The 26,393-nt window shown below is 52.4% G+C and overlaps 1 protein-coding gene across 1 annotated transcript; it reads right to left on the bottom strand.

Moving 5' to 3' along the window:
- Nucleotides 1-26,393, bottom strand: SSUH2 (ssu-2 homolog). Its single transcript, XM_055344407.1, has 12 exons — nt 26,278-26,393; nt 16,690-16,788; nt 16,220-16,301; nt 14,603-14,732; nt 13,400-13,460; nt 11,992-12,116; nt 10,906-10,968; nt 9,191-9,276; nt 7,733-7,825; nt 7,054-7,159; nt 5,175-5,282; nt 1-504 (listed from the first exon to the last, which is right to left on the bottom strand). Exons 1-12 carry the CDS (start codon nt 26,303-26,305, stop codon nt 358-360), a joined length of 1,128 nt encoding a protein of 375 aa, XP_055200382.1. The 5' UTR covers nt 26,306-26,393; the 3' UTR covers nt 1-357.

Genomic DNA, 26,393 nt, shown 5'->3' with positions numbered 1-26,393 from the left:
GAATAACGCTCAGCTTGGCAAAAGGCTCACCCTAGCAGTGGCCCCGCAGAACTGAGCAAGCTAAAGGGAGAGGCAAAATCAAACCACACGCTCCATCGGGGCGAAAGCTTGGGAGACCAGGGGCCGCTTAAATTATCTGTTCTAAAGAAATGTGTGTAGCTGGATTCTCGTAGGTTAAACACATGATGATGGATTCCTCTAGATGAGCTCTGGAAAGCTTGACAGGTGATACGTTGAACTGTCTAGAAGGACACACTGGGATTTGTATATGATCGTCCAATGTAGCCAGTCACTCGGGGACCTCATTTGTCCTCCTTGGGGAACAAGAGTGCAGGCTCTGGAGATAGCTGAGCCATGTCAGATGATGGTGCAGCCACAGCAGTACCGCTCAGGGTAGTCCACCACATACACCCTGTGGTCAGTGCCATAGATGTAGTAGACATAAGTCTGTCCTTGGTACCAGTAATGAACTTCTGTGAGGGGGATCAGCTCGATGGTCTGGCGCTGGGGAGACAATTGGGCAAGAAAAACTTCGGTGTTCTATTCAAGTCACTTGCCTGCTCAAGAACCTCCAGTAGCTCCCTACTACCTGTGGGATGAAGTTCACACTCTGGAGTTGGCCTTTTGGCTCCCATGTGCCCTTCTAGGTGTCTCTCCTATTATACTTCTTCACACACACTAAGCTCTGGTCCAGACTAACTTCTCAGCTTTCACCACCATCTGATTCCATGTGTCACAGAGGGAGGGTACAGCTTTCCCCGGGGGAGTCCCAGGATGTATGGAAACCCACCAGCCAAACAGGACATCTTTCAGAAGCATTAGTTTTTAGATGGGGAGGAAGGGCAGAGAAAGGTGGAAGATGAAGTCATTTTAAGCGTTTCTATATTAAAACAGCCATGGAGATATTAGGGAGTAGATTATACAATTTGAATGAAATTTTAAGGTAAAACACTGACACTAAAGAAATTCCAAAGTCTGGTGGTCTGCCTCAGGCTTCTTTCTCAGGACCCTCCCTCAACACACTCTTGCACTGACCTTACTTCAAGAGAGACCTTTCTCAAATCCTCCCTTTCTTTTAGAAACAGGGAAACTGAGGCCTGCAGGCTCTTGGAATTTCAGGTTTGGAAGATGATTCAGGTCAAGCCCCAGGGGGTTAATGCTCAAATCCCCTCCCAGCACCACCCTGTACCTAAGAGCCTGGGGGCTCACTCCACCAGCAGAGTGGTCCTAAAGCCCCTCATGTCCCCACCCCTGCTCTGAGCACTTGCTCTACTACCTCCCAAAATTGTGGGGCCGTGAATGGAATGGAGGTGACACTACTAAGACACCCACCTCCATCAGCTTTGGATGCTGCTTGGTTAAGGGCAGCTGCACACAGCTAATGTAGGAAAGTTATTCCTAGTCACTGAAGCTAAGCTTCCTTGGGGATGTACCGTGGTCCAGGCTCTGCGCCAAAGCCCCCAAAGTTCTTCCGCACAAGATGCTTCTTTGTCCCAGACTCACATTTAAGGGTTCCCAAACCCAGGGGGAGGTGGTGTGGACAGCCCAGGGCTGGGTCCTTTTTGGGAATTTCAGGAAGTTCCACTCCTTGGGGACCGTTCCAAGTCCCCTCACTCTGTGGGTGACGGTCCAGGGGCCGCCGGAGAAGGGGAAACAGGCCAGAGTGCGGATTTTGAGAAGCGGGGTTCCTCACTCCACTGGAGGGACAGCCAAAGGGCAATGCGACATTGTGGCCGGAAGAGGGGACTCGGTGTCTTCCATGAAGTTCCCTGAGTGATCTCGTACTTGCTTTTTCTAGGAAATGGGGATCAAGGCTTCTATGCCACAGAGCTGCTGAGATAACCAGAGAAGACCCGGAGACCTCCTGTATGCCAGAAAGTGGTCTCTAAGTGATAATTTTGGAAATCACAGATAGAAGACCCCTCTGCGACATTTTGTTATAGAGGACATGAAATGGGGACCAGGAGACAAGAGAAGGTGGGAGCCCACGTCCCTGCTCCAAACGCCTGGGCAGACGGGTCAGGATCACTCTCGTTTCCAGGCTTTTCTACCAGGATCAAACAGGAAGCAATAGCCATACCACTCCCTTCCTGCCTCCATTTGCTTCTGATCCAAAAGGCCTCCAGAAAAAAAATTTTTTTAATTTAATTTAATTTTTAGAAAGGCCTCCGGGTCTGAGGCTACAGATTGGTTGGGACATCAGCTGCCATCGAGTGGCTGCCTTGTGATCAGCCACGGATCTGTGTGCATGCACACCTTGGCCATGACCCCAGGACCAGCAGTTTCCAGGTCTGAGAGCCATGGCGGGGGCACCGTGTCGTGACAGGCATGTCTCCGGCTGACTCCACTCGCTAACTTCTCACTCCTGAGCAGAGTGATCTTTGCCTACAGAGGCAGGACCAAAAAGGTTCACCAAAGAGCCCGTTGCTCGCGCTGCTCTGAGATGTCCACCTGCCCCGGGTTTACCCTTCCCGCCTCCGGGACTGGTTCCCAGGGGCCTGTGTTGCCCAAGTCAGGACTGCGCTATAGGGGATGTACTCCCCAGGGGGAAGCCTGGGGACATCGGGCCTGCCACCGACACTGCGTGATCTCAGGCAGCTCACTCCCCCTCTGCAGGCCTCAGTTTTCCCAGCTCCCACATCAAGGACCCAAAAAGGACTCAACTTGTCAGTCTCCGAAGTCAAAGAGGCTCAGAATAACCACGAGTGTCTGCGAGCTGCTGAACTTGGGCCCTTATCTTCTTCCCCTTCCCAGAGTACGTACCTCAATACTGGGGGCTCTTCGTGTGACCCACACCATTAATACTAGTGAGGCAAGAGCAAAGTCCCCCAGGGACGATGCTCTGGGGGCTTCCATGGACAATGTTCTCGTCTCCCCCGTGTTCCCACAAATCTGCTGTTTCTCTGCCACTCACAGCCCATCGCTCTTCCTCGGGGTCCTGTCCTTGGATACAGAACCCTCGCACACAGGAGCACAAAGTGCCTTGGAAGTTGTGCCCGATGATTGGATGGTGCCAAACAACAAAAGGCCAGCTCCCTCATCTGCGGGCACACGGTTGCTGAGGTGTAACCGGTGCTCAGAACTCCGATGGGATGCGGCAGTCACTGATCCCTTGCCACACTGTGCCCTTGTGTGACCCCTGCCCCTCCGGCTCTGGCTCCCCTACTCCTTTACAGGCTTTTTCTCCTGGGAGCCCTTTCTTGATAAATGTCCTGCACACAAGCTCTCATCTCGAAGCTGCTTCTGCAGACCCCAATCTAAGGCAATGTCCAATCCAGCTCATTTTAAAGATGAGGACATTGAGGTCCTTAGAGGGCAAGAGCGTGACTTGGGGTCATGAGTCATGCGCCAGAGCTGGCAAGCAGGTGCTACCCTGGTAAATGAGCTGTCCCTGCAGTTTCTGGCCCCAAATCCCTGTCAGCTGACATATCCCAATAAACCAGCACTGGCTTTGAAGGAGTTACGTATCTTGAATGCAGTGAGTAATCACCTTAGGCTTGGCACTAGGGAAGTGGGTTCTGCTCCTGGGCTCTTCCACCAAGAAGCTGTGTGACTTTAAGTGAATTACTTCTACTCTCTGAGCTTCCTCTGATTTACTGGGAGACTCATGGGTTTGGGCTAGGCAGGGGTAGCCGACAATAGCCCACAGGCCAGAGCCAACCCATCAGCACATACAGTATTCCTAGCATTTTTTTTTCAGCTAGCTTTTTTTTTTTTTAATTTATGATAGGCACACAGTGAGAGAGAGAGAGGCAGAGACATAGACAGAGGGAGAAGCAGGCTCCATGCACGGGGAGCCCGACATGGGACTCGATCCCGGGTCTCCAGGATTACACCCTGGGCCAAAGGCAGGCGCTAAACCGCTGCGCCACCCAGGGATCCCATTCCTAGCATTTTTAAACTTTTGTTCTCAATATGGAAAAATTAGAAAGTTTCATATAAAAATCAGGTTTTTTAGAAGATCTGAAATCTCTGCCCCTGTGCCGATGCAGAAGATGAGTGGTGGCCCACCCCTCTGGATAGGGAGGCTCTCCCACCCATGATTTCTGAGGCCCACTACAGCTCCAAGAGGGGCATCATTACTTTTTAATTAAATGTATCTTTTTCTCTCCTGCAAACAGGGGAGATGTGCAGAGAGAGAAGGGGAAGTACTCGTTGCAAAGGGACCAGAAGGAAAAGGGGCATTTTGAACACCAGGTTCCAAAGCAAATTATTGCATCTCTAGCAAACCCTGAGGTGGTGCCAGCGTCTCCTTTGCACTCATGAGAAATCGGACTTCAGGGAAGAAGTAGCTGGGCTACGACCACGTTGAGACACAGGAGAACCAGGATATAAGCCTGGTAGAGGTAGAGGAGTCATCTCTACCTCCTCTATTATGCCTCGATTTTTAAATATACATGCTATAAAGTGAGGGGAAAAAAGCCAATCTGAAAAGGCTACTTACTGTAAAAAAAAAAAAAAAAAAAGAGAGAGAGAGAAAAGGAGGCTGAGCACCTGGCCCTCTCAGAGAAAACAAGCCCTCTCAGACGTCCCATAAAGGCCAAGTTTCCTGCCAAGGCCTACAGCAGAGGTTGGCAAATCTCTTCTGTATAAGGCCACATATAAGCCATTCCCTGGCCAACCCCTCTCCCCCACCCCCGGTCCCCCAGACACCTGCAGCCGTGACCACTCAAAGCCGCAAAGCAACGCCGCCACCTAGTGGGCCTCCCTGCACAGCACCGGAGCAACCCTTCCCTGGAAGCCATCTCAGCCTGGAGACGCCTGGGATTTGCAAAGTGCTCCCAGGGGCAGGACTTGGGGCTCCAGACTTGCCTACCACCCCGAGGCTTGCACTTTGCTTCCCCCTCTCTGAAGATGCTAACCCACGGGGTTAGAGTCGAACTCATGCTGAGCCAAGGTCCTGCCTGAAACCCTACGATAGCTTCCAGTTGCTCAGGATAAGAATCCTGCTCTCTATGTCCAGGGGTCCCACCTGCCCCTGAGGCCCCACACTGCTCTGCTCTCTCCGCTTCCTAAACCGGGGCTCCTTTCCGCCACCCTTCCCCTAGCCGACGCCTCCCTCCCTCCTCTGGAAGGGGCCCCCCAGCAGAGGGAACAGCCCATGCCCTCCTTCATAGGACCAGAGGGCCGGCCCCAGAAGTCTCCCAACGGCCCCCAGCCCCCACCCCACTCACCTGCTGCAGGACTCGGGCCCGGGAGGCCAGGGCAGCGCTGTGCTCCGCAATGCCCCTCTGGGAAGCCAGAGAGATCTCCCGCAGCGGGAAATCCACAATGGGGTACACCTGCCGGAGAGATGCAGTCGCCTCGCTGCCCTGACCCAAGGTGTCAGCACCTGAAGCCTTGCAGCTCTGATTCACAGGGGGCAGGAACACGAGCACAGACAGGAAAGGGCCCGAGGCCACTCAGTGTTTAACCTCCAGGGGACTTTGATTAGGCACCTGCCCGCCTCGGGCATTCCAACCAAGAAAGGGGGGCTGTGGGCAGAGATGACTCCTCTACCTGCACCCCCCTGCTGCCGTCTGACTCAGGCTTGGGGCGGGCAGGGGGTGCTTCCTGAGGGGCCGATGCCTGAGCTGGGCCTTTAGGAAGCCACACTGATTTGGGGCAAAGGAAGGAGTCTGAGAATTACTATTCCACCATAAAAAAGAAGGAAACCTTGTCCTTTGTGACAACATGGATGGACACTGAGGCCATTGTGCTAAAGGCCATAAATCAGAGAAAGACAAATACTGTAGGATCTCTATGCTGAATCTAGAAAACAAACTCACAGGTACAAAGACAGATTGGTGGTCGTAGGGGAGAAGGTGGTGGAAAGGTACAAACTTAGTTATAAAGTCGGTCAGTCCCGGGGATGTGCCGTACATCCTGGTGACTCTACTTAATAATACTGTGTTGTATATTTGAAAGCTGCTAAGGGACCAGATCCTAAAAGTCCTCATCATAAGAAACTAAAAATCGTAACTATGTGCTGAGAGATGTTAACTAGACATTGTGGTGATCATTTCACAACACAAATATCGAATCACTGTGTTGTACACCTGAAACTAATACGGTGTATGTCAATTATGCCTCGATTTTTAAATATACATGCTATAAAGTGAGGGGAAAAAAGCCAATCTGAAAAGGCTACTTACTGTAAAAAAAAAAAAAAAAAGAGAGAGAGAGAAAAGGAGGCTGAGCACCTGGCCCTCTCAGAGAAAACAAGCCCTCTCAGACGTCCCATAAAGGCCAAGTTTCCTGCCAAGGCCTACAGCAGAGGTTGGCAAATCTCTTCTGTATAAGGCCACATAGTAACTATTTTAGGCTTTGTGGGCCATCGGGTCTCTGTCTCAACTCCTTGACTCTGCCCTTGCAGCGGGGAGGCAGTCACAGACATATGTCAACAAACAGGCATGGCTGTGTTTCAATAACACTTTATTTATAAAAGCAGGCCAAGGGCCAGAGTTTGCCAACCTCTACCCTGCAGGACCCCCCGATCTGGCCGCTGGCACCTCTCATGTCTTAGCTCCTTACTCTGCACAACCCACATCCCTCCTGTCCCACTGCCCTGTGCTGCTCCCTCTGCTGGACACCTTGGCTCCAGAGTCCACAGGGTCCACGCCCCCACTACACATTGTTCCAGTCTTTGCCCAGGGTCACCTCCCAGCCCCCCCCCGAAACCCCACCCACTCCTGTCTCTTTACCCTGCTGGCATGTTTTCGGTGACCCTAACCACTCTCTGACATGAGGGCAAGACATGATTACCTTCTCCCTTCACCAGACTATGAGATCGACCTGGGCGAGGGTTCTGTTTTACGGTATCCCCAGGGCACTATCCCCAGAATAGCGCCTGCTAGGAGAGGAGGGTCTCGAGCTTTGTGTCAGGGTGTGGAGGGAGGAAGGAAGGGGGTGGGCAGAGAACTGGCCCCGCGGGGTCCCAGCAGGCTCTCCCCTGCTCAGCCCCTCTGTTCCCACCCAGCCGGTCTTCCCATGAGGATGCAGCCCTCCAGGAGGGGAGGAGGAGGAGGGAGGAGGAACCCAGCTTCCTTCGTGATGGTTCAAAGCCCCCCTTACCGTGGTGTTTTCATCCTTAAAGAGGCTTTCTCCTTTGGCTTTAGCAAGGAGCTCCCCAGGGCAATTCAGTCGGTGCTCAGACACAAACTCAAACAGGCTGTTCTTCCTGGAGTTGACGAGCATGAGGAGCAGAGCACATGGCACGTTGGGTTAAGAACAGAGGTTTGGAATCAGTGCCGGGCTGGAGGGCTTGCATTACTACTGCTGGGGCCTCGGGAAAGCTCTTTAGCACCCTCATCTGTAAAATGGCAAACCGCTGGAGTCCTGACAGTCCTGTTCTAGCGCCTCATTTTGTCCTCAGCTGCGAGGTGCTTATTAGCACGGTGCCCACAGGACAAACCCATCATGCACGGGAGCCTTCCCTGATGGGGGCATTTACGACACAGGGACTCTGTTCCAGAAGAGACGGCCCAGGCCTCGAGTGCCTGCTGCACTAGAAAGTGGCGATGTCAGAATTTGAACCCAGGTCTGTCTGTTGTAAAGCCCGCCAGCATCCAGCCACCCGACCCCCTTTCCCAGGGACCTCTCCTCTTCCCAAGGTGCCTGAAGCCCTCTTCTCCCGGCACGAGTCCCTGGACCAGGAAAGCCCCAACCACCTGGAGTTCTCCGCAGAAACCAGTCCGGGCCATGTCCCCCAGGGACCCCCATCAGGCCACAGTGCTGAGACGCTGCCACATACCACATGATGACCAGCTGGATGAAGTGCAGCAGTTTCTTCTCCCCCTTGCAGGTGGCGCAGGTCTTGTTTCCCCTCCCTGAGCATGTGCTGCACCTGAGGGGGGCACATGGTCAGCACCACTCAAACAGCGCGGCATCCTGGTGGCTTCTCGAGGGCTCACCCCAAATCCTCCCTCATAGAGGTGGACTGAGGTCAGCATCAGTTGCTTCCACCTGCCCACCATCTCGACCTCCTGCTTCTGGTGGCAATGCCCCTGTGTCCCTTCGAAGACCACCCTTTTCCCACCCTGACCATACAGATTGTGGGCTCTGTGACCACCCCTTCTGTGACCGGCCTGGGACCTGGGTTTGGCCAATCAGCTTATTCCATCTGTCTGGCCACAGTGGCTGATGCAAAGATGAGCATACATGAGTGCACTCAGGTGAGTGCAATGAGATCTGCCCTAGAACTTTGTTAGAAACTATCAGGAAAGGGACATCCTCATCTATTGAGGTAACGAAGCTTGGAGTTATTGGTTGTCCCCTCTGTCACCACAAGAGACAGCATGCCTAAGAATGAAGCCAACACAAAGAAAAGCAGGATGAGGGATGGAGACAGAGTCCTGGTGACTTTGTTTAAGCACCTGGATCCAGCTGTACCTGAAGCCATCCCAGAAATATAATCCTGGACTTTTCTGTTCCAAGGGCAGAATTTTTTGTTAAGCGCATTTGAAATAGGATTCTTTGACTTGTAAACAAAAAAAAAAAAAAAAGCTGAGCTTCTCTCCAAATCAAAGACCTTCTTTACCAACCACAGGTGGCAGGTCTGCCAAAGCTTTGCTCTCTGGCTTCTTAGAAGGATGGCCTGGGTCAAAATGAATCAAAGGTATCATCAACCAACACAACTTTGAATAGTCTCACTCCTCATGGTTTCCTGTTTCCCTCTAACGATTTATAAATAAATACATTAAGGACACGATTTACAAAATGCAATAACCCACTATTTGCAAAGCCCTGTGAAGAGAGATGGAACTTTGTTGATTGTTTAGTCAATCAACCAACCTTCCTTGATGTCTCCACTCAGGCCCCACAATGAGTTATAAATAAGGGTTTGCCTCGGTCCTGATCCTCAGAGGGTTACAGGTCTCACCTTTGGGTGGTTTTCTGTGTTCATTTCCCACCACATGTGCAGTCTCTCCTCCTTAAAGCACCCCTTCCCTTCCTCTCAGCAGTGCCTCGTTCCTTACATCTGGCCCCTAGACTGCTGGACGAGGTCTAGTCTCCTCTCGAAATAGCAAGCCTGGAGGAAAGCTCACCCACTCCACAAATATTTACTGAGCACCTACCAGGCACAGCACCCTGGGGCATAAGAGCGACAAGACAGGGCACCTGACTTCCCTCCGGAGGAGCAGACAGTGAAAAGCAAGAAGGCCCGGAAGTGAGAGCTCGTCAGCTCAGCGCTGGGGAGACCCACTCCTACCTCCGCCTGCCAGACCCTGAGCACATCTGACACCTCCGGGACTGCTTGGCTTTGCGCTTGGCTCCGCTGCAGGAGGAGCATCTCACCTGCGGACACAGCACAGCCTCAGCCCTGCCGGCCTCCCAGGGAAGAGGGGCAAAGGGCATCTGGAGACTCGGTTCAAATCCCAACCTGGTGACCCTGAACAAGCCACTTCCTCTCCCTGGGCCTCAGTTCCTTCATCTGTAAGATGGGAAAGGTGGACGTTGTGCACCTCTGGGCCCCTCCAGCTGTAGCCTTCAAAGATGCTACATCCACACATCTGTGTTTCTCCTGAGACACCATCTTCCCCTACTCCTCTCTGATTCCCCATGACCCCTGAGAGTGCACCCTGACCAAACAGCCACGGCCAGACAGACTCAGAACGGGGGCAGGCTGGCTGAGCTGGGGATGGGGAGTTCTGTCTTGGAAAGGCCTCCAGGCTTTCCAAGAGTGGACTCTGGAGACATTGCAGGGAAAGCCTGAGGAGCAGGGGTGGAGGGAGAAAGTATAAAGACCGCAGGGAGGGGCTCCAGGAAGGCCGAGAGGAGGCATATGGCGGGAGTGAGGGTACAGGAGACAGGGGGCGGGACGAGCCATAGGTGGGCCCCATAGGTGGCATGTGAGTAGCCAAAGGAATGCACGCAGCAGATGGAAGGTGGGCAGAGAGAAGGATGGGGAGGGCATGGCTTAGCGTGGCGACTGGTCAATATGTGTCCAAAAGATCAGAGCGAAAGGAGAGAGCTGAGGACACCTGAGGAGCATGGTCTCACTCCCGGGAGCGTCAGCAGCCTTGAAGTTTTCTGAAGAGAAGCCTGATGGCGCCAGGGCCTGGCTGTGCACGTAGGGACCTGTACTAGGTTGAAGACCGGCTCCCTCCACCCCCAACCACGACATTTACACCCACCAGAACCTCAGAATTGCCCTTGTTTGGAATTAGTCCTGGCAGATGTCATTAGTTAAGATGAGGTCATGCTGGACGAGGGTGAGCCCTAGATCCGGAGCCTGGTGCCCTCAGCAGAAGGCCTGAGGAGACCTGGGACACACGTCGGGAGAAGGCCCGGGACAAGAGAGGCAGAGGATGGAGTGGGGAGCCGAGGGTCAGGAGTGGCTGCCAGGCACTAGGAATGTGGCTCGGGGTCTCCCAAGAGAACCAACCCTGCTGACCTCTTGATTTTAGCCTTCCAGCCTCCAGAATGTGAGAGAAGAAATATCAATCGTTTTAAGCCCCCCGGTAGCCATAGGGCACTAACACAAGGTCCCCATGCATTCTGCCCCTCGAAGCCCTCTGAACTTCACCTCAGGCTCATCACCGCTTACTACATGTGCTGGTCACTTGTCGGTCTTCCCCAGGACAGAGGGTCCCTGCTGGGAAGACCCTCAGCTCTGAGTCCTCTTATAGGGCCCAGCACTGAGCGAGTGCTCAGTCTCAGGGAATGTTTGCAGACAAATGAGAAAAAGAGAGAAGAATTAAAATCATGAACCATAAACCATCCAAGGGAACAAAGGCCAGTAGCAAACAGCCAATCCAACTTGCCCATTTTACAGGTGAGCAAATGGAGGCCCAGAAAGGGAGGATGACTCGCCTCAGGTCACACTGTTAGTGGGGGAGCCCCAGGCCCCCAGCCCAACCCTCCATCCCCACAGGGCCCCTCCTCCTACACAATCATTAATTCACCAGCAGCCACAGGACTCACCATGCCAGCCCCATGGCAGCCGCTGCACTTGTAGCGCCCACGCCCATGGCATTTGTGACATTCCTGAAAGTGAGAAGCCCTCCTTGGCTCCAGTCTCCCAAGCACCAAGGCCTCCTGATGTCAGCAGCCCCACACCCACCCCATGGCATCACCAGTCCAAACATAGGTACAGCCGTTCAGGCCCAGCATGATGGCCATTCTCACTTGACTAGGATTCCAAAGGGCCTTGAATGCCAAGCCAAGGAGATCATGTTACCATTTCCTGAGGGCCCCAGCCCAGTCTGTTCTCCAAGCTCCATGTCCTAACTCATGTTCCCAGGCTAAACCACAAAGGCTGGTGTCCTCGGCCCATTGGGCAGCTAAGAGGTCTTTGGGAATAGAAATCATAAAAAATGCACAGCATTTCTGTGAAAGGCAAAGAACGAGCTATTGCAATCTAATCCCTGAATCAAAACAGCTTTTCCACTCCTGAGAAAAGAATAGAACCCTCTCTTGACCTCTCAAAGTTCTCGTCATCACATGATGCTATGAAAACTCTAGGGGAAAGTTACATACTTGATCAAGTTCTACAGTGAAGATGAGAACATAATAGGAAGTTTCTCATCTGAGGTTTTGTGATACATTAGACCAGCCTCACTTCGTGTCGTGATTATACTTCCATAAGATGGGATAGAAGTCAAACTCTGTCCCTTTACTGAAAATCCAAATAATGTTTGAGATTTGCTTTATATCCATTTCATTCAGCACTTCAGCTGTTTACTGTCAGGCAAAAATAAAAAACAAAAATAAATTTAAAACACTCAGATGGTCTTAGGAATGTGAACACTTACTGTTTAAAGCTGGTGACAGTTTGGTAAATGGAATCATCCCTTCGCTATGTGACTACTCCCTAATTTGCATGGAATTTTGTGTGGGTCTATATTCCATGCTCTGGGGTTCCTTAGAATTCGCCTTATGGATAGCCACAGCATGAACCAGCGGTCTGCATTCTGGCTTTCCTTTCTAAAAAGAAAAGGTTTGAGGAAATATGTAGTGTCTGGGAAACCGGCTCAGAGAGAAGGGCAAAGACGCCAACAATCATGTTACCTTGACCACTGACGAGTGAGGGACTTGGAACTTCCTCGTGTCTTCATGAAACATCGGGGGGACCTGGACCCTGATGTCCCACAGTCTGGGGGAGGTCCCTCTTTGTGGCCCATCCACTGACTGGTCTGACACAGAAAGGGATCATTGTAAGGCCAGTGAACAGCTGCAAGGGCAAGCTTTCATTTATCTACCAAATAGTATAGAGCCTTCACTTGATGCCAGGCACTAGGCAAGATGCTGGGCCAAGGGACGGGTAGACAAGGGGCCCCTCGGAGTCCATGGTTAAGCACCCAGGTGTTGGAACTGAGCAGACCTAGTCTGACTCCTGACTCTTCCTCTTCCTAGCTGCGTGACTCCAGACAAGTTATTTTACCTCTCCGACCTTAAACTCTCTCACCTCCAAAATGAGAAAATAGATGGCACCTACCTACCAGATAGGATGGTAGTGAAAATTAAATAGAAGGCATAGAAATGCTTAGCACAGGGCTGGCCCGTGAGACAGATCAATAACAAGAACCACCATCACAACTGTGACCATCCCCACCTCCTTCCCCTTCCTCGTCCTCCCCACCCCTCCGTTCAAGGAGGTGCGGCACAGCTACAACCACGACACAACGTCATGGGATATGTGGAGTACTTTGGATAAGAGCTGCATGAATGCTCTGAAAGCCCAGAAGACTGACTCCTTCTATTGAGGATGGGGTCAGCAGGTAAAGAAATCCTGAAGGGCTTCATAAAAGAGGTGACACAGGGGGCACCTGGGTGGCTCAGTGGCTGAGCATCTGCCTTCGGCTCAGGTCCTGATCCCAGGGTTCTGGGATCGAGTCCCCCATCGGGCTTCCTGCAGGAAGCCTGCTTCTCCCTCTGCCTATGTCTCTGCCCCTCTCTCAGTGTCTCTCATGGATAAATAAATCTTAAAAAAAAAAAAAAGAGGTGGCACAGCTGCTGAGTCTTGAAGGATGAACCAGAGATGTCAGCAGAAAAGGAAGGCCTTAGGGCTTCCCAGAGGGAACCCTCAGCCTCCAGTGGGGTTCAGCAGCAGGTGGGATGGCACAGCGAACAGGGTCCTAGGGACTCTGGGAGACACTGAGGGCGGCCTCCAAGGCAGGCAGATGCCCAGGCACACACACTGCCTTTGTCTGTGGCCAGGCGGCACCAGTCTGTGGCCAAAGGCAAACACTAGACTTTTTTAGGTCCTCCTGCAAACCGCTTTCCGGACAGGAAGGATTTGCTGAGATCAGCACTGGAAAGCCCGAGATGAAAGCCCACCCGCTCATTTCACAGGGAATGGGGAGACCGAGGCTGCACGCAGAAGAGCACCTTATTCAGGGTTAGTGGCTAAGACGTGTCCTGATATTTTCCACCAGCCCCTGTCAGATTTGCTCCCAGTTAAACTGAATTCACTTACTAGTAAAGGGTTGAAATGTCCATTCGCTTATCCTTGATTCGCTAAAAGTCTCTAGTCGATACTACAGAGGAAAAAACAAACCAGCATGTTCACGCTCATGCCCTTTAGGAAGACAGCATGCCACAGAAAGAGGACGCTTCCCCCCTGCCGAGGCTCGGAGGGGAAACTGGAAGGCCCCCTGCCAGCGCCACCAGCTGCTGAAACAAGACTGCACCAGGGATCTCTGCTCCAGATGCCCCCAGACAAGCAGGGAGATCAGTCAGCCACAGGAAATCTCTCCTGACGGGCTCACAGCTGGGGCGATGTCAGCCCCCCATTTCTTTTTACCCAGAAGTGTTCTACAAAGCAAGCTGTGGAGCAGCAATTGCTCTTTGACAGATGGAGGCCGATGGAATCTGCTTCTCCGAGCATCCTCTTTGCAGGAATTTTTCCACCTGATGTCAAGAGCCTCCTTCTTGAGCGCATCCACAAAAATCACAAAACAGTGACGGATCTTGGACATCAGCTGGCTCCTCCTTTGACACTGGAGGAAACAGAGGCTCAGAGAGGCCAGGGGACTCGCCCCAGGTCACACAGCGACACAGGAGCCTCCTCCCCCAGCCTCCCACTCTGACCTCTCACCAGAGGGTGGCTGTGCCAGTGACACTAGAAAATAGGAGTTTTAAATCTGTCCCCTTGGCCCTGTCAATGCAAAAGGTGACATAGGTACCTGCATGGTCTCAGTACCAGACAGAGGATTTCCCTGGAGCTGCAGGCCCAGGGGGATGATGAAATGATTCGTTGGCACAGATGTGACTTGGGGGATCAAGGGAGTGGACGGAGCTTTCTCGGCCCACCACTCCTGGAGGCGGGTTAGTCATGTGTTTCAGGACATGGACTTTGGTACCAGCAAGAGAGTCCCAGCCCTGTCACTTCTAGCTGTGTGTTTGGGGCAAGTGGCCTTACCCCTCTAAACTTGCAGCTCCTGCCCTTGAACTGGTGACCGTAATAGCCACCACGTGGGGTCGCCCCTGAGGACTTCGTAAGACATACATGTAACGTGCTCCCCACGATGGCCAGCACATTCCAGCTTTTCAGCAGCTACAGACCAACAAGGGCTTCAGCGTCACCACTATTCATAGACACCGCCCCCCAAGACTCCTTGCACCCGTTTGACATCACAGAGGCTGCCCCCAGGGGCCCGCCAGGCCCAGGCCCCCTTACCCTGCAGAGGGTCTGCTGCTTGAGCTCCTGGATGACGAGGTCCCCGGCGGCCGCGCTGCCATAGCAGCATTTGGAGCTCACAAAGCTGAGGAGGGCTTCACGAGCCACTTCCTCTGTCACCGTGGGGACTCTGCTGGGGACAGAGCACAGAGGGAGGGTCTCTGGAAAGGGCCAGCCAGCATCTCTGGATGCAGATGAGGCCGGGAGAAAGGGAAGGGCCCGGCCGCGGCCCATCACACTCATGAAGCTCCCGGGGCTCCCCCCGGGGACGGCAGCTCTGGCCCCGGGGGGCTGTGTGAACCCATGCCCGCGGTGGGAGCACAGTAGCTCCTTCTAGAGGACAGCAAAACTGCATGAGCTCAAGCGCGGGGCTCACGGGAAGGGCTGAATCTTGAACCCAAACACACACATACACACACACACACACACACACACTCACATTTTGAAGATGAATTATGCCATTTTATAGACGGGGAAAACTGAGGTCTGCAGAAGATGTCACACAGCCAGGAGGAGGCAAAGTTAGGCTAGACCACGTTCCTGCCCTTGGAGACCTTGACCTCGGGCAGGAGCTGTGAGCAGTGCCCACCGGAAGACCCCAGCCAGGAGCTACCTGACTGCGGTGCCGACACAGAGCACGGTGGGCCGCAGCGGCAGTGGCTGTGAAGGCAGCAGCAAAGGCCCCTTCCTTGGCAGTCTCCCTGGATGCCTCCCCCTCCTCCTAGAAAACCCTCCGCCCAGGCCCAGCTGCCATGTCCCCTCCTAGCGAAGTCCCCCCCTGCCAACACCTCCAGGAAGCAGGAATCCTCTCCTCCTTCCTCCTCCCTCACATCTTCTTTTACTTCTTTCCCCGCAGCAGCCCCACTCCAAACGCCCGTCTCAGGCACAGCGATGTCTCCAGCACCCCTGCCTGCGCACAGAGGGGCCTGCGTGCATGCACCCCAGGAGGTGTGGGCCCGGAATGGCCAAGAGTGCTCCACGGAGGAAGTGGGGTCTGCCCTGGGCACGGAAGATGGGCGGCCAGGGAGGAGAAGGGGAGGCGCTGCGGGCAGCAGCGGGGCAGCAGCAGCCAGGAGACCCCTTGAAGGCAGGACACAGCCAGCCAGCAGGCTGGACCCAGAATGCGGGCCTGCACCTCCTCTCCGCACCAAGCCGGCTGGGAAGCCGGAGCTCCGCCCAGAGTCCTGGGCCTGGGTGTCAGCAAGCTTCTCTAAAGGACTCGACAGTAAATATCGTAGGCTTCATGAGCCATACAGTCTCGGCCTCAATCACTCACTTCGGCTCATGTGGTACAAAAGCAGCGACAGTCAGTAAACAAATGAGCATGGCTCGAATTACAAAAACGGGCAGTGGGTTGGATTAGGACAGCCCCTGGTCGACACCGTGGTTCTCAACCCCAGCCTGGTAGCCAAACAGCCTGAAGAGCTTGGTAAAATCCACCTTCCTGGCCCCCGTCCCTGGAGAATCCGGTCCAGTAGGTGTGGCATCCCGATGCACTGTCAGGATTGAGATCCGTAGACCCTAAAATCCCCAAGGAGGGGCTCTGGGGAGGGGGGGTAACGGTGACGCGAGGGTCACCACATACGATCCTCTGTGGCGGCACTCGCTGCAGCTCACCTGAGTTCCATGAATGAGGACCAGCACCTTTGGTCCAGGGGTCTCCCGGGAGCCTCCAAAGGTGGAAAGAATATCTGCCGACCTGGGGGAGAGAGGAGTCCGGGGCTCAACGGCCTAGCTCAAAGGCACAGGCATTTTTGCCGTGAAAGAAGGAAAGACAGGCTGAATGTGCGGCTGGACGGGACAAAGGGAACGAGTCCCACATGCCAAGGCACCTAATGCGAGAAGAATGGTTCTCACACCTGCATGATCCGATCCCAGTCTTAAAGGACGAGGATATGGTCACGGAATGTTCGTGGACACAGAGTCGTCCCACTCCCCCGCCCCCCATGGTGACAAGAGGTTTCCCAGGACCCTCCCCGCCCAGGGGAGACGCGAGAGCTGTCCCGGCCTGGCCCGTTCCAGAGAGGTCTCCCCAACCAGCCCAGGCCCCAGGAAGAGGCTGCAGAGCCAGGCGCTCGCCGACTTACCACCTCCTTGCAGAAGCCAGTCATAGCTGGGCAGTCTGTCCAGGAGCTCAGCCGGGGGCGCCAGAGGACTCTCGGCCTCAAAGCTGAGGTCGGCCACACCTGCGGAGGGAAGGCAGTCCCCAGCCTCTGGGAGGGAGGGGCGTCGCCGTGACAGCCACGGAAGCTGTGCTCACCCTTTAACTAAGCCAGTCTCACTCTGGCCCCCGTGGCACACACAACACATTTGCAGGGCAGGCAGGGATGGGGCGGGGTGTGCTAGTGGCAGCACGAATAATCACGCTGAGAGAAGCGTTCAGAATGGCAGCTCCTGTTTGCTGGGCACCTATTCTGGGCCGGTCACCATGGCAGGTGCTTTATTTATTTCTTTTTGTATAGTTTTTTATTGCAGTTCGATTTGCCAACACACAGTATAACACCCAGTGCTCATCCCCTCAGCGCCCGTCACCCAGTCACCCCAACCCCCCCGCCCACCTCCCCTTCCACTACCCCTTGTTCATTTCCCAGAGTTAGGAGTCTCTCATGGTTTGTCTCTCTCTCTCTATTTTTTCCCACTCTGTTCCCCTCCTTTCGTCTATAATCCCTTTCACTATTTTTTATATTCCCCATATGAGTGAACCCATATAATGATTGACCTTCTCCGGTTGACTTGCTTCACTCAGCATAATACCCTCCAGTTCCATCCACATCAAAGCAAATGGTGGGTAGTGGTCGTTTCTAATGGCAGGTGCTTTAGAAACATGATCGTATTTCAGGACCCCAGGAGACAGATACTGATTTAGAGATGCTCACATTTCTTCGATGCTTCTCTCAAGAGATGCATCTGTATCGCCTCGCCTTGACCCTGGCAGGCTTGCGACTGCTTCAGGCAAGGGAACACAGTGGAAGCAACGAAGAGACCACAGCTTCTACTTCTTCCCTCCTGGAGCACTGCCCCCTGAGCCGAGCTGCCGGGTCAGAAATCAGGCTAGCTTCCTGGGAGACCACGTGGACTACGTGTAGACCCATGGACAGAAGCCCAGCAGAGCCTGGACTTCCAGCCGCCCATCCATCCTGCCAAGCCACCAGGCACACGAGCAAAGCCATCCGGCCCGCCAGGCCAGCTGCCTGCTGAATACCACTGATTGACCCTGTTATGGGCCACATGTCGGTGTCCCCTGCACATTCATATGTTGGAGCCCTGACCCCTGATGGATGGCATTACATGCTGGAGCCCTTGGGAGGTGATTAGGTTTAGATGAGGTGGTGAGGACACAGCCCCTGTGGTGGGATTAGTGCCAGGGCAGGGAAAGAGGCTAATAGGGCTCTTTCGTTCACTGCCCTGTGAGCACACAGTGAGAAGGTGGCTGTCTGCAAGCCAGAAGCAGGCTCTCACCAGACCCTGGGTCTACCGGCACCTTGAATCTTGGCATTCCCAGCTTCCAGAATTGTGAGAAATACATGTCTGCTGCTTAAGCAAGGCAGTCTATGGTTTGTCGCAGCAAACAACCTAAGACAGACCCTAATCGGTTATACAGGGAGCAGGAGGATCACCCAGCTGAGTCTTGCCCAAATTCCAGACCTGCAGAATCATGAATGATAATGAAATGGTGGTTGTTTTAAGGCACTGGGATGTGGAGTGGTTTTTTTAATGCAGCTTCCTGCAATGGGCAGTCTTTGCTCTGGGACTCCCCGCAAACTGAGCAAGACTTTCTTGGAGCTACACCACAGTCTGAGGCTCCTTCCTTCCCGCCCTCCTCTCACAGGTGTCCACCTGCAGCGTGGTCTGCCCACACCGGCTCCCTCTCCTCTTTTCCCTCCACATGTGTTTACAAGGGACCTCTGACACATCTACTGCCATCTGGGTATCTACTTCTTAGATGATCCAAACTGACGCATATTGTCCCATTCTCCTAATGAGGGAATGGGCTCAGAAAGGTTGTGGCTCACCCAAGATCACACAGCCAGTGAGGGACGGAGCTGGCTTCAAACCAGGGCTCGTTGTTCTCCAAAACCCATGTTCTTCCCACGTACTTTTCTGATACATGGAAGAATCATTCACCGTGTATCTGCTGTTAAAAACCTCACCTTAGACTCCTGCAACTAATATAACACTGTTAATTATACTTCTACTTTTAAAATTTAAATTTTAAAAATCCCTCAGCTTGGTCTGTCAGGCTATGACAGAGATACACAGCCCTGAATCTCCAAGGAGGAAAGCATAAGATAAGAACTGGCTCCCAGGGGGCACCTGGGTGGCTCAGTGGTTGAGTGTGTCTGACTTCAGCTCAGGTCATGATCCCATGGGATCGAGTCCTGCACCAGGCTCCCTGCATGGAGCCTGCTTCTCCCTCTGCCTGTGTCTCTGCCTCTTTGTGTGTCTCTCATGAATATATAAATAAAAATATTTAATAAAAAAAAAAGAACTGGCTCCCAGAAACAGACAACTCATAAAGCACCTCCCCATACCTGCTGCTACTCCCCACCCTCCCACCTGGAGATACAGGAGGCAGGACTTCTAACTCCATTTAACATGAGGAGTCTGAGGCTCAAAGAGGCTATCCAGTATTCCTAGGATGCACAGCAGTGAAGTCACAGCAGGCTAGGGGCTCCTTGTTCCAGTTCCAGCACACTGAGCCACCCCCAAATCTATTCCCTCCCTGCTGGGAGACAAGAACTCCTCATCTCTGTCCTTGCAGGGGCCAATTTGATTACAGGAAGTTGACTTTAAAGGGCAAGCTGATAAATATGGCTGGTGGAAAGTAATTCTCTCTGCATGAAGTCACTAAACACACTCTGGTCACCAGCTGATCCCCCTCACCCCTTAGATCCCTTCTTTATTTTTTTTTCTTTTCTTCTTTTTTTTTCTTTTTAGCTCTTTAAAGCCTACAGCTCTTCCCCTCTACAAAAATAAAAAGTATATGCCCTGTCGTTTCAAGTTCAATAAAAACAGAAGCCAGAAGAAGCAGCAGATCTTGCTCTAAGCTGGAGCAGCTGAGTCTATCTGGAAGTGGGACCGCAGGTGGTGAGGAATGCTGGAATGCTGAAACCCACAGCTAAGAACAGTGGAGGGAGAGGGGGAAGACAGGGTGTCATTAAGACAAATGAACAATCTCATTCTTCCACTCCCCCTAAATTAGAAATGTCTTAGTCCTCTGACAATAAGAAACGCATATGCATCTCTACAGTTTCTCTCTGCAGGAAACTTACAAAAGAATGTTTCTAGATGCAGGGAGCGCCTTCCTTAGCAGGAAAGCTTATCTTTGTAAGCAAATGATTCTGCGCAGACACAGGTGAGAGATCTGGGATACATATGGGTGTGATGCAAGGGGACAGCATCCCAAGGCTTCACGCTGGTGCCTGCCCACGTGTACTGAAGTCCCCAAGATGATAACTCACTAGGGATTATCGCTCATACCTGACTTCTCAATATTGTTTGCTCCTAATAGGCTTATTAGCATTTTAAGTTCTTTTAGATGCCGGGAATCAGCAAACATTTTCTACGAACAGCCAGGGCGTAAATACTGTAGACTTGTGGGTCATAGGGTCTGTTTCACTCACTCAACTCGGCCGCAAGCAGCCATAGCTAATGAACGACTCAGTGAACATGGCTTTGTTCCAATGCAACCTTGCAAAAACGGGCGGTGGGGCAGACTTGAGCCCTCTTTTGCCCTCCCCGCCTTAGACATCCCCTGTGTGCATAGGTCCCCTGTGTGTTTGAGGGGTTCAGAAAGAGGGAGGCTGGAATTTGAACCTTTCTGGGATCAGGGCCCATGCATGTCATTGCAGTTCCTGTGAGCCCAGGTGTCAGAATTAAGGATAAAGGTCAGGGTTGGACTGTAGCCAAGGGTGTCCCGAGTCAGAATTCCTGAGGCACGGTGGTGAGGGACCTGGGCTCCGACACATCTGAGTCATGGACGCATGATACCGAGCCCGCCACACAAGCCCTCCCTGCTGCTGTGACACACGGCAGATGGTACTAGTGCCCCTCTGATAGGACAGCGTGCGCTCGGCTCTTAGCCGCGAGGCTGGCATGCGATAAATAAATGCTCAGTCAATGCCTTGGACGGGAGGAGGGAGGGTCTTCTTCCCCTTCCCTTGTGCTCCTTTAAGCCAGAGGGGAAATGTCAAGTGTAGAGAGAAAGGCAAGACCTTCACAGCCCTCTCCCCGGGCAAGGCCCTCGCCCACCCCCAAGTCTGGGGCCCGCTGGGGCATCCCCACTCCGACTGCCAGAAGACAGACACACATGCTGTGGCTGCGACGCCCAGCTGGAAACCAAACAAAGCGGCAGGAAAAGGGGAAGAATAAGAGGTGGGAAGCTCAGGGCTCCATCCATCAGCCAGGAGCCGCCCTGACCTCTCGGGGCAGCCGTAATTCGTCAGCACTAAATTAATCTCACCATTATGTTATGTACAAAAATAAAGGGCTCCAGGCTGACCTGCAGGCAGATGCGTCATTTCCTGGGCCGATCTCAGCGGGCACAACAGCAACGTGGACGCCGCGGGTCATTGTGTGACGCCCAGCGTGGGGCGCCCCGAAGGGCCCCCCAGCTGCATCACTGTTTCCCCGGGGTCGGGGCTGAGCGCCAGCTGGGCCACCCCACCCTCCGACACGCATTGTGTCCTGTGGCTCACAAGGGGATGGCGCAGGCATGATCTCTTTTGCGCTTGACAATAGCCACCGTTTTCCTTGCTTTGCAGAGGAACGAGGAGACTGAGAGATGCGATGTGGGGCGCGAGGCTCACACATTCACAGCAGAGCCAGGAAGGGAACTTAAAACTCAGATGCGAACTCTAAGCCGGTGACCTTTCCACTTAGCTGAACGCCCTATTGCTCCACACGAAGGGCATCGAGTGGTTGCCGAGAAGGCTTCGCAGAGCGTCTCTACGGTAATGCTCACCAGCCACCAGCTATTTTTCTTTTGTGTAGAAAGGAATTTTTTCTTGTGGAGCAAGGTGTAATTAATGGATAATCGCTTTAACTTCCTCTTTTTAGAATGCCATTCCCTTTATTTCAGAGGATAAAAGGAGTCCACATCTTCTGCCTCTGATTCCAGTCCTAATTATCTTAAAAGCACTAAAACCATGCCCCTTTTCTGCTCACATGGATCCCCACTGCCATCTTGCTTTTGTTTGTTTCCTACCTTGTCTCCTCCAAGAGGGGTGAGAGCCCCCTTCAGAAACCCCCCCCCCCCCCGCACACAGTCAGTGCACCAAAGCGCACTGTGGTTAGAATTACACTGAAGATGGGGCAGGAGAGACTCAGGCAGCCAAATCCACACAGACATAAAATAGAATGGTGTTGGCCAGGAGCAAGGAGGAGAGGGCAGTGGGGAACTGTTTAATGGGGCTAGAGATGAAAGGATTCTGGAGATGGATGGTGGTAATAGTCGTACAATAATGGGAAGGTACCTAAGGTCACAAAACAGCACAATTAAAAGTGGTTACGACGGCAAATTTCACGTTACATGTATTCTATCATAATTTAAAGTAATAAAAACGGAAGAGTCAGGTGATGATAAGAGAAAGAAAAAAGTCCCGCTTTGCCAGGAAGAAGAAACAAATAATTGGCTACGTTATTTAAAAGCCTTCGTAGCAAGACCAGAAAGCCTGACCAGGCCGTCCCACGTCTTAACCATGGTGGTGGCTCACCACAGCCCACAGCTAACGTCCAAGCTCTGGCCTCAGTGGAGCAGGCCCTGTATCCACAGGCCCCATATTACCTGCAGGACAGAAAGAAGAGATTCTAGTCTCCTCCCCGGCTAGGGAAGAGACCTGCTGCCCATGCTGCCTGGAACGTGAAAGGGTGAGAGAAGAGAAAACAATCACTGTGGACCATGAGGGAGTGAGGACAAAGAACAGAGCAGAAGGGGGAGGAGAGAGAAAGGCCTCTGTGGGAGCTTCGAGGTGGGAGCCAGTGAGAACACATTTGGGAGAGCAAACATGGCGCCCGCCATGGGAGCGAGACCAGCATCAAGAGGCATGGGGAGAGGGCCGGGGAGAAGTTCTCCTTGGGGTCCTTCAGGCCCCTGCGGCATGCCAAGAGAGAACCCAGCCAATGTTACAACAGATTTTTCAGTTAGTTGGGGTGTGGAGCTCTTGCTTTGTAGGAAGTGTCATCACGCCAAGACAAGGCCACAGGGTGGGGGTGGGATTTCTAAGTGCTGCCTTTCCTTCGGGACACTGATGTGTGCATTCACCCTGGCACATGCACCGAGTCATTTCTCCCAGGGCTTGTTCTGGGGGTTCCTGCCCAAGGCCCCCCGCTTCGGCTGGACTCAGCCCAGACTGGATCTCCTACAAAGCCTGCCCCGCGATGCCCCCACCTCCCCTCAGGACTCTGTTCCACTCTCTGCTGTTGCTTTTGCCAAACAGCTTTCTAAGAATTATTTGTAAAAAGTCCATCTGGGGTCGGCCTCCCCCACCAGGCTTTGAACACCTAGGAGGTAGGTCAGCGCATTCATCCTTATGCCCCCAGCCATGAGCACAGCACCAAAGAGCTAGCCTACTGTGTCATCTGGGGGGGACATCACTGTATATTTTAGGGCCCTGGTCTTCTTTCCCAACAACAGGGCTCAGGGAATATAGTCCCTGAGACGAGCTATTGGGAAAACAGAAAGGGACACTCTATCTTTCTGCTAAGAGTTGCCCCGAGAGGTCAGGGCCAAACTGACAGGGAGGGCCTGTGCTTCTGGTGGCCGTGCCCCCATCCCAGGGGGTCCGTGATACACTAAAGCCCCACAGTCAGTCGCCAAGGCTCTTAGAAGCTGAGCCCCTGCCATGAAGTCCAGCATCTTTCCTACCAAGTTACCCTGAGAGCTTCATCCAATCTCTGGTCTCCAATTCAAAGCTGGGATGGGAGGAACACTGATGAATAAGTCTTAAGGGAGCAGAGCTGGCCTGCGTACCAAGGGATGAGCCCCATCCCTCAGCAATGGGTCACTGATGGTGATGGTGGTGTGGCTTCCGATCACTGCTCCCCCTCCCCAGCTATCAGTGCCCAGGAGTAAGGAGTTGCCACCTGGGTCATATTGTCCAGAATCACAGCAGCCCTGTCCTTAAATTACGGTTGAAGGGTGGGGGTCCACCTTACTTGAAGAGGCTCTTGCACATCATTTCTTGGAGGGGGGTCAGCCTATAATAAAATAAGTTGTATACAAGGGATCTGGTTCTTAGAATAAGGGAGGGGATTTTTCTGCTTCATTTCTGGGCTAAGACATCTCCCTCCAGGACAAGAGTGATTGAAACCACATTATATCTGGGACCATTGAAAAAACAGGACCTGGTCATGCTAGAAAAGAAAAAACTCGGAAGGTTTCTTATTTTAAACAGGGAACAGACCTGTACTGAGTAGCCTTGGGGGATCAGGGTATAGAACCAAGACCAAAGAGTAGAAGTTCCAGGAAAAGAGTTATCAAGGGAATGCAGGAAAGAATTCCTGACAGCCTTAGCTAAGGAGAGGGGACCAGCCTATCGCTGGAAGTGCCCCTGCCAATAGCGGGAGGTGCCACCTCTAGCCGGGATGCTGTGAGAGGCAGCCCAGCGGCTTACGATGGTCGTGCTAAGAGGCCCTCATGGTGACTTCCACGTGGATGCCACATCCCAGAATGTCTCTGTCTGTGCCTCCTTTTGGTGCCAAAGTGTGTCACTGGAAGAAGATATGCTCCCTCTGAAGCTGCCCACGTTGAAGATTCAAAAACTGAGGAGACAGCATTTTTGGGACTGGGGAAAGTAACTCACCTGGGACAAAGTGGGCAGTGACCTCTCTCGCCTAAGGAGGGACATTTCAATTACGTGAGTCCCACCACAGCCTCCCTTTCTGAAACCTGGACAAATATTGACCTAGTTTCAGATTTCATCAGAAATGAAAGACTTGCTTCCAGAAACTTTCCTGAACAAGCCCATACCTCGCAGTAAGACCCTATGGTTTGATTATATTGGAAACCAGCATTTAGGTGACGCTTTGGCAGAATCGGAGTTTTTAGAAGTTTAAGGGAACTAAAGAGTTAACCTTACTCTCACCTGGCTTACCAAAAGGCATGATGCCAAACAGAAACACTGCAGGTGAAAGTATTTTTCATTAATGGCAGTTTAATTTTAAAGATCTGGGAGACATAGTCTGATCATTTTCTAGAGCTATCATTTATTCCATCCCTGCTCAACTCTAAGTGACGTTATAGGCACTTCACATCCAATTAGTCTTTTACCAATTCTTCCAGATGATATGATCTATATTTTCAATGTGAGAAATGCAGCTCAGAAAGGTTAAGTGACTTGAGCAAAGTCACCCAGCAATTAGGAAGCAGAACTTGTATCTGAATCCAGATCTGACCTAGCCCATTGCTACTAAGAAACTCCAATTATAAACTGCAAGACTGCTAAGGAGCAGTATTTCAAAGAGGAAAAGTTACATTGGCTTATGAGTCGAAGCTTATAAGATGACGGCTACACAATTTCCAATATGTCAGACAGCAGATTAGGTCTAGCTCAAATACATGATAAAATATCTCTGTACTGTCTCCCATTTCAATATGAAAAAGGATTCCAACAAAATTTTAAATGTGTTGCTGAGATTTGCATGGGTGTATTTCATACCCTGCTTCAGCTCTGAAACCTAAAGCTTTTAGCTACCTACATTAAAGACAATAGTGCTGGATCTGCAAAGGACCTTCAAAGTCCCCAAGTTCGGGAACTGTGAAAATGAACTAGTGTCACAGGTCTCTCCAGGATTCAAATGAAAGCTGAGGACCACTCCCTTCCCCCCCCCCCAAAAAAAAGTACATTCATACAACATTTTGCCCTCACCTTCATGGTCTTCAAATTAGGAACTCCTGACCCATCTCCTTTTATACCTGGGGAAACTGAGACTCAGAGAGTTTAAATGACCTGCCCAAGATCACATAGCCAATTCAAAGCAGAGCCAGGACCTGAACCCTAGCCTCCCAAGCCCCAATCTTATAGTCTACCACACTGCCCCTTTCCAAATGCAAGATCAGAAATTTCTTTTTTTTTAAACATAGCACATTTCTTCCTAAAATGCCATGTCCATCTTCACCTTTTTAAATAGTCCTTAGATTCCATTGTATTTCTGTTCCAGGAATGACAGCGTCGGGGCCACCAGGACTGTGTTTCTGGAGCAGTAATGAACAAGCACCTCTTTGCTGGAGGAAGATCATGAGTAAAGACCTTCCAGGACACTTTTTTAAAATTAACCTCATCTCAGAACTGAGCCCAAGTGTGGTATTCAGGCTCACCTGTGGCTGGGGCAGGAGCAGGGTGGGGAACTGTCAGCCAGAGAAAGGAAGATTGAAGAATATGAGACTTGGATGGTGTGACATGGTCAGGGAGGAAAGTTCTCGACTGGGTTGTTATCCTCTTCCTCCTCCACTGCCCAGAGGCACACTCTGGAAGAACAGCCAGCAGGCTGCAAATGGGCTTTCCACAAGGAAGGAAGGAAGGAAGGAAGGAAGGAAGGAAGGAAGGAAGGAAGGAAGGATGCTCTCAGCAACACAGACCCAGAACCCAGGATAGCACGGAAGCCAGAGGGAAGATTTTGTTGGGTCAGTGCTAGCCCCAGAAGTGGGTGCCCCACATCTCCCCAGCTGTACTTACTGTCCTCGTCACTCAGATCCCTGTCCATGGTGCAGACGTCCAGCCAAGGAGGCGTCTGACCTCCCAGTGGGCTGGGGCTGCCGGGATCTGAGGGACCACCCTCGGCCCCTCCCAGA

Source organism: Nyctereutes procyonoides, unplaced genomic scaffold (genome assembly GCF_905146905.1).
Source record: "Nyctereutes procyonoides isolate TBG_1078 unplaced genomic scaffold, NYPRO_anot_genome, whole genome shotgun sequence".
NCBI classification, from domain to species: domain Eukaryota; kingdom Metazoa; phylum Chordata; class Mammalia; order Carnivora; family Canidae; genus Nyctereutes; species Nyctereutes procyonoides.
Note: the sequence above shows the minus strand (reverse complement) of the source record. Positions and strands in the feature narration are given on the sequence as shown.